Here is an 8,312-nt window from a genome sequence, read left to right as displayed (position 1 = left end):
CAAATAAGATAAGGTAAACAAAAAGTGCAATAAATCTTCTGTCTTTGATAAAAACGTCTAAATTACAGGAGAACCCCTAGTCTTTTTTATTTATTTATTTATTATATTTAGTTATGTGTACATTTATTTAAGCATAAAGATGTTGTTGATTAGAAGGCATTTTCCTTTTTCTTTTTATTAACTCAATGCCACAAGAACGAGAGGTATTACATTTCATATAGTTTCTGAAAGATATATATATATATATATATTATATATTATATAAATATAAACATTAAAGTAAAATAACATTTACATGAAATTAAATTTTTTCAGAGCATTACATGTTGTCAGTGCTTTTTTGTTTCGTAATTGTTTTAAAAGATTTACATATACTTTGAAGTCATTCAGAAAATGGGTAAAGTTGGGTTTACATTGAGCCCACTTTTTCTTATGTATATGGTATTTTCCTAACAGCATAAACAAATTAAAAATATATTGTCCTTTACAGTTCAAGTTCCATTATCAGAATAAAACATCAAACAACCCAATTTCTATCTTATACTTATTATTTTTTTAACAATTCCAAATCTTTCCAAAATATTCTTGAGTAAATACAATGAAAAAAAAAAGATACAAAATTGTTTCATTTTCTTGACCACAAAATTTACACATTAATGAAATATTAAGTTTCAATCTTTCAGGGAGGCATCTTCCTTACTGTCCATTACAAGTCCATAAATAATGTCATTCACATTAAAGATCTTGAGGTGTGGAATCTTTGGGTAAAGCCAGACATAAACATCTGACCATAATGCATCCACAAACATCCAATGAAAAAACAAATGATCTGTTGTTTCACTTGCAAACAAACAATTTCAAGCGCATGCATATAACAACTGACAGAATATGGAGGATGAATCCTATTGAGGACTACACTTGATTTTGATTTTATTAAATATAAAATAAAACAAGTGAATGTGTTAAATGAGAATTTGACATATTTTATGGCGTACTTCAGAAAATAAAGAGGATTTAATAGTCAAAAATTCTTTATTTTGGTTATATCTTTAAATAAATTGGTCTTACATTTTATCCTTGCAGACATAACCGACAAAACCACAAACCAACATATCAAACATTTGGTAGAGGTTGATATTTTAGAAATTATTGGATGTATTGAAAACAAATGCATTGAGCGTGTTAACTATAGCGACATTAGGAGTTAAGAAATGCAACATTAGCTTCTTGCTTGGACAGTTAAAGGGTTAACATTTAAATTACAATAATGAAATAAATTAGATAAATGATTTATAAGAATTAAATCAATACAAAATGACAAGTTTCTATTACATAACTTTCAAGTACAATGTTTAAACGAATTTCTGTGAATACATGAATGGCAGAATTAACAAGAAGCCTTGTAATGACACTAGCTGCTTAAATAAACAATTCAAATATTATATTTGACGTGTTGTGTTTCGCTGTGTTGAAGTTTTATATTTTCGAGGACTTGTTCGTGCCTCGATGAATTAAAAAACGATGACATCTATTGGCAGAAAACAAAACTGCGTGCATAACCTTTCACCTTCAACCTCTCTGTTTAGCAAAGAACGAAGAGATAAAATAGGCAATTTTATACATTTTATACAGTTTTAAAGAATTGTATGTGTTAAAGTTTTGTGAGCATAACATTTTTACAAAGTAATGTTCTCTCGGTTTATTAATCGCAGCTCGGTGACCTTACGCCATGTTGTGAGAAGCGCGCATGCGCACAGTGGAGGAGAGAGACAGACTGAGGTCGACTAAAGGGTTTTAGAAAATTCACCTTTAAATTAAAGGCTGAAAATGCCGCAGGATTACAATAAAGATGCGTATCCAGAGCCTCCCTCTCGGACTCCGATGGAGAATAAACAAACGGCGGTACCGAATCCCGCTGTGCTGATTACAAAGGTCTTCTACTACACGGTGGATCTGCCAGTGAGCACATTCAGAGGTGAAGTACTGCACACTAGCGTACTCGAGGCGGTGTTTACCTCTGCTTATTCGTCTGCTGTCATTTACAGTTGCCTTTGTGGTGTTAAAATCGCACATATAATAATAGACATGGATTTGTGTGTTTATATAGCGCAATGCATTGTGTAAGGTTTGTATTGGTGCTGGTAAATCTTCGATTTCTACTTATATCTACTGTAATCTAATTTCTTAAATACTGTTTAGATTAGCTGGTGCAGGTTCCTAATTGACCATATTTGGATAACTTACAGTACCAGTTATTACGATAAGAATAAAGATTGGTACACAGTAAACCTCTAATACTTCTCACAGGTTACTAAAACGCTTTAATTTCATAATTGAATAAAGACATCTTTATAAGCAGTTAATCATATCGATTTATAAATGTTCTAAACAGTATTATTGGTAGTTTTTAACCTTTCAGATTAAATAAATGTAAATAAAAGCACAATGCCAAGCTGATGGGTTTGATTCTCAGGAAAGTGACCAAAGTACAAACTGATTAAAATGAGTCTTTAGAGCATGGTATGTGTCGTCTTATAAAAATCTTCGGTCAAATGCATACTCTAAATGCCTACAGAAAGGAGAAACTGACATTTTATTTAGTTTGTGCAGCCTCTTTTAAAGTTACTGTTCATCTAAAAATGTAAATTTACTTATGTACTCACCATCAGGCCATACAAGATTCAATTATTTTAATCAGTAGAATAATTTTGCTATCTTGTATTTAATGAATCATAAAGAACCATAGTTTCAGTTTTCTTCAACTGAAGAAGAAAAATAACCTGCATCTTGAAAGTTACATTTCAGAATGTGTGGGTCTGTATTTGAAGATTTGGTCTTTTTCCTCATAAGTGGGGTTTTTTTTTAATAAAAGAAGTGCTTTTTAGTTTACCTTCATTAGCTTTATAGTTGTAATTACAGCCTTAAACAATTAAATTCCTAAATACTTTAAAAGGCTAACATAATACACATCGATATAATAACAAAACACCATTTTGTACTGGTATAATAAATCTAAATATCTTCTTGTCTTTTCTTGTGTTTCTTGATCTTTATTTTATTGTCTGATTCATGTTCTACCAGGCATCGTTGAGAGCTTTCGTGGGGATAAAAAGGCCTACTACTACCACCAGAAGTTTCGCCGTGTTCCTGAACTGACCCAATGCCAGCAGGGAGATTTTCTGTGCTATTATGAGGCTGAAATGCAATGGAGGAGAGACTAGTATGTCAAATTCCTTTTTACAAAAATATTGCAATTATATTGCATAGGGATGCTCATTTCGGTTAATTTCGCCAACCAACAACTGCTGCTCATTAACCGAATATTAACCGTTGACTAGTCAGATTAATATTAAATACTTATTTAAAAAAAATAAGTATGTTTATTGACAATATACATAACATTATGTAGAATGTAAGAATACAAAGAATATCAGGACTTTAAAAAAAAAATTAGCAAAAGACAAATAATAATAACAATAAAAAAAAATACAAATACAACCCACCCCGCCACCCCACAAATTTTGTCAAAACATTTCTCCTTTTGATGTTACGTAAAGACAGTTGAAATGGTTGATGGTAAAAATAAATAAAAGCAATAATGTCCAGAAATGATGCACAAATAAATTACATTTACATATATGATAAAACATTAAATTAAAACAATAACATAAAATAAGAGAAAGTAAGAACAACAACAACAACAAAAAAAGACTAGCAAAACTAATAATAATTATACGAAACAATCAATTATTAAGGTTAGAGAGGTAATGTGTCAATAAAAGATCCCCAAATATAATCCCTAATTTGATGCTATAAGTCGGTGGGTTTTTGTCTGACAGAATACAGTCTTTTCTCAGGAGTACTATAAGATACAAGCTTATTGATCCAGAGTTTTTTCTCAGGGCGGTTCTCAGATTTCCATTTTTGAAGTATACATTTCTTAGCTGCAGTGCTTGCTAGCAAAAAAAAATGATGATAATAAACAATTTTTTAATAAAAAAAATTGACCTGTTTATTTTTTGTCTGACAAGTTAAATATTGCATTTTAAAATACTGATTTATTTTAACGTGAACAACAGCATACAGAACAGAACTACAGGACAACTGTAAGCACCTGCAGCGCTTCCGACAGCATAGAAAAACAGAAAAAACTAAATAAAAAGAATAAAATAAATGGTCCTGCCCTAGATATTTTTGTTTTAAATGACAATTTTAAATTACAAAATGAAAACACTGACAGAATAATTTTTAAAAACCGGCATATTCTGTTTGTCCAATCATATGTTTTTTTGGCAAATAAAAATAGCAGGTTTCCTCAAATCGATCGCTCCACAGAAAATATGCATTCAATCAATGAAAACTCGGCTTTCATTTGATTGTAGAATGAAAAAGACGCGACTGACCTCAACCGCTTTTTCCGCTCAGAGTTTACTTTATTTTAACTGTGAGCACGCAGCGCACAACGACATAAACGCGAGGTGCGCAGGGCGCCACAAAACACTTGCGGCCGTCAGTAAACCATTCAAAAGATTTCCCTCTCAATCCAAAAAGTGTATTCGTTGTGATTGATCCGTTATGCAGCCAAACTTTAAAAATATATAAAATAATATATTTTTTAATCATTTAATTGATACCATTAATCGGTTACAAACGCACCCTTTCGGATAACGGTTAATCGATTATTATGAGCACCCCTAATGTTGCAAAATTAAGCCACTTCAAGTCAACATGAAATCAATGTTTTATTGATTAATTCATTTAAAAAATTGTCAGTTATCAGTCAATATTTCAGCAAATACTAGGCCGTAAACATAAGTAAATAGTGCTATTCCACCTAGCTTGCTTTACTGAGGTGAAAATGGTTTATATATTGTCATTGGTTCTTTTTTAAACAATGACAGTCTGTGACGCGCTTCATATACTGTTTACCATGCTCCTCTGAATATTCATTCTGCATGCCACCGACCAACCACTAAGCATACAGTAGTCCCTTCAGAACAAAGTGTGAGACCAGCAATTCTGGCATGCATGAAATATTTCACATTGCACAAGTTTTGCTTGCTAACTACATAACTGTAAACGTGCAGTTTTCTGTTCAGAATTGTAGTATTATAAAGTACTGTAAAGTTTACTAACTGGCGAATGACATGATCTAGATGGGTTGTCTGCTGTCAGGTGTGCTTGTTCATGATTTCAGGAGGCGTGGCTTTGGACTGTGTTTCGAAGATATTATGCTAACCGGTTAGCATTTTTGCAGATCACCCACTGCACCTTTAAATAGAAGCCATTTATTTAAACATCACAACAGGGTTGAGAAGACAGCATTTTATTTAATGAAAATGTATACGTTTAACTTTACCTGCCTGTATTTTTGCTCACTGTTTGTTGTCTTTTCTTCTGCAGTAAGGTGGATCAGGAGATTGTGAAGGTGATGCAGAATCGCCTGAAGGCCTGTCAGCAGCGTGAGGGTCACAGCTACGTGCAGAACTGCCAAAAGGAAATTAAGCAGTTTAAAGAAACATCCCTGGCCTTTCAGTCACGCTGTGAGTATTTAGTGCAGTATTGATGTGTTATTGGTGACCAAACAGAGCATCTGTTTCCTTTTCCTTCATCTTCTTCTTCTGCTATGTCTATGAAAGGGCTTGCAGGAAAGTTACAAAATTTGGCTAGTAAACTTGCCTAGCTTAAATTATTGAATCGGATTAGACCGTTAGCATCTTGCTGATAAAGGATTGATAATTTGAAATTTTTTTATTTCAAGCTTGTTCAAGTGTAGTTATATTGTATACTAAGATCGATAACAAATGATATTACGCAGCACTGTTACCTACCTGGGGACTATTTTTCTGGTGCTGTGTAATATTGTGCTTTCTGAGACATGGTACGTTGATAATTACCCTAGAATGAGAAAACAAATTTCCATCAGTCTTAGTACGTAATGTAACTACAGAAGGGTCAAGCTACAAATAGGACAATTATCGACACTCTTTTGAGCGAGATGCTAATGTTCTAATACGATTCAGTGATCTATGCTAAGCTAACAGTGCTCCCGCCAGACCCTGAAGTCAACTTACTGGATTTAAAAATGGTACAACTTAACTGTTTAACCCTAGGGCACTTGTAAAATGAGCTTATTTCTAAAAAAACAAACAAAAAAAACAAAAACAAAGTGGAGTGTTCCTTAACTGGGGCAGTTCTGAATTCTCTTTCTCAATCACTCTGTCTGCTACCTGTCCTTACTTTTTTATAGTTGTTTATCCTATCCTTATCCTAACCTTTGTACTGGAAAAGCTGGAAACAGAATCGGTTTTCTCTCTTATTCTATGAATCAGGACAATGTCATTCAACTCAATGACATTTTTCATTATGACAAGTTTTCTCTGACGTTCTGAATTAAAACACGCACAAATCTTCGAGACTATTGGTCCAATATTCACAAACAATGAACCCAATCTTCTTCAGAAAGTGGCTTTACTTAAAGTAGTTATTAGGGTTGTCTTGATATTGGAATTCGATACCAATCGGTACTGAAATGTAAAAATCTTTCATTTGCAGCGCTTATTAGCCATTGTGTTCACGTGCTCAACAGAAGTGACTGTGATTGGGCGTGAAGGTCATCACTTTACCAAACTCACCGCTGATTACGGAGTGTAACCACAAGTATAGGGACACTGGAGCGTTTTAAAGTCACGTCTGGTTTGCTGGTTTGTCTATAAGCTGACATATGAGCAATCCACTGATGAATCGCAGCTTAAAAACGCTCTGCGAAATGGACGTTTTTAAAATTTCAGTACTGATTGGCGTCGAATTCCACTATCTTGACAACCCTAGTTGTTAATTAAATAAACACAACTAATAAAACAAATTGGACAAAGAGTTTACCTAATTGGTTATGACAACAAACATGTGTAGTTTCTTGCTCAGTGGGTGGACACGAGAAACATTGACATTTTTATGTTTAAGTGTGTTACTAAAGCATAAACATATTACTCTGGCCAACAATCATAAGACTGCTGTTTTTATATTTGATGCAGCATACCGATATGACTGAAATATTGTCTTCCTGTGTTCACAATTTTTAGATATTTATTCAGTGTATTTTATCAATGCAAAGTTGAAAGGTTACAAATCTCAATGTATCTTTTCAACATGAGCTAAAGATTTAAACAGTTTTTGGGCCAGCGTTTATCCTTAGACATTTCAAATCAATCCAAATAGCTTTTGACTAGAACGTTGATACCAATTTTGTCTAAACTGGAGGATGGAAAGAGCATTTCAGATGTAACTTTGTACTGAAACCATAACAATGTTCATAATTGTTTCTGTATTAATGGTGTGTCTGTATTTATGGTAGATGGGGACCTGGGTGCATACGGAAGCGCACGGAAGTGTTTGATGAAACAGAAGGAGAGAATGATGAAAGAGGCGCAGAAGGAATAAAACTCCTCTCCTATGGCTTTTCCACTTCAGTCTCTCTCATCTGTGCATCAAATTGTAAAATAAAGTTTATCGGAAAGTTACTTCTCAGTAGCTGTAGTTATTTAATAAAATCCTGTCCGTTTCAAAATACTTTTATACATGGTTCCTTTTATTACTTCTATACAGTGTAAGATTTCTCCTTTTAGTATTTACTTTTTACAGCTTATTTTATGTGCGTTTTATATTCCATTTCCTGCTTATAATCTGTTAGTGACACTATGGCCAGTTAGTAACACATTGTCACATTCATTTTATTTCTATTAAAATCACGAAGTTCAGAATTTTGCAATTAGATGCATGACCTCAGTGAACACTATGCTATTTATTAGGGATTTAAGATATATTGATAATGCAGGGGTGTCCACACTCGGCCCTCGGGGGGCCGGTATCCTGAAAAAAATTAGTTCCAAGTTTCAACCCCAATCAGACACACCTAGGCTTTCTAGAAAATCTTTGCAGGTATGTTGAGGTAAGTTGGGACCTAAAGTCTGAAGGACACCGGCCCTCCAGGACAGAGTTTGGACACCTCTGATTTAATGAGATTTTATCCAAGGTGACTTTACAAATTCATATAATAAAAGTTATTCAACCCGAAAACATTAATATTTTAGAATATGACTGCAATGAGCATTATTAGGATCCATAGTATGGAGTTTAAAATAATTTCTTAAAGTGGATTGGTCCACTAATGCATAAAAAAAAGCTTTGTTTTAATGCAAGTTTGACTGTATTTGACTTTACTCACTATAGTGCTAATTTTAAGTTCCTTCAACCAAGATAATGACAATTAAAATGCATTTTATTCCACATTAAATTGGACAAATATTTTACTC

At 33.3% G+C, this 8,312-nt stretch overlaps 1 protein-coding gene and 1 long non-coding RNA gene across 3 annotated transcripts; one reads left to right on the top strand and one right to left on the bottom strand.

Moving 5' to 3' along the window:
- Window positions 1–1,747: 1,747 nt before the first annotated feature.
- ndufb10 (NADH:ubiquinone oxidoreductase subunit B10) lies at window positions 1,748–7,520 on the top strand. Of its 2 annotated transcripts, none has more exons than XR_012398145.1 (4): window positions 1,748–1,975; window positions 3,082–3,220; window positions 5,404–5,931; window positions 6,302–7,520. XR_012398145.1 is itself a non-coding variant. In NM_200730.1 (4 exon segments), coding segments are annotated over 4 exon segments (513 nt in total). In that variant the 5' UTR covers window positions 1,751–1,827; the 3' UTR covers window positions 7,441–7,520.
- LOC141381170 (uncharacterized) lies at window positions 3,347–7,736 on the bottom strand. The gene is made up of 2 exons (XR_012400910.1): window positions 5,360–7,736; window positions 3,347–5,265 (listed from the first exon to the last, which is right to left on the bottom strand). It is a non-coding gene; the product is annotated as an uncharacterized lncRNA (long non-coding RNA).
- Window positions 7,737–8,312: the final 576 nt, after the last annotated feature.

This window comes from Danio rerio, chromosome 3 (assembly GCF_049306965.1).
Source record: "Danio rerio strain Tuebingen ecotype United States chromosome 3, GRCz12tu, whole genome shotgun sequence".
Taxonomy (NCBI): domain Eukaryota; kingdom Metazoa; phylum Chordata; class Actinopteri; order Cypriniformes; family Danionidae; genus Danio; species Danio rerio.
Note: the sequence above shows the minus strand (reverse complement) of the source record. Positions and strands in the feature narration are given on the sequence as shown.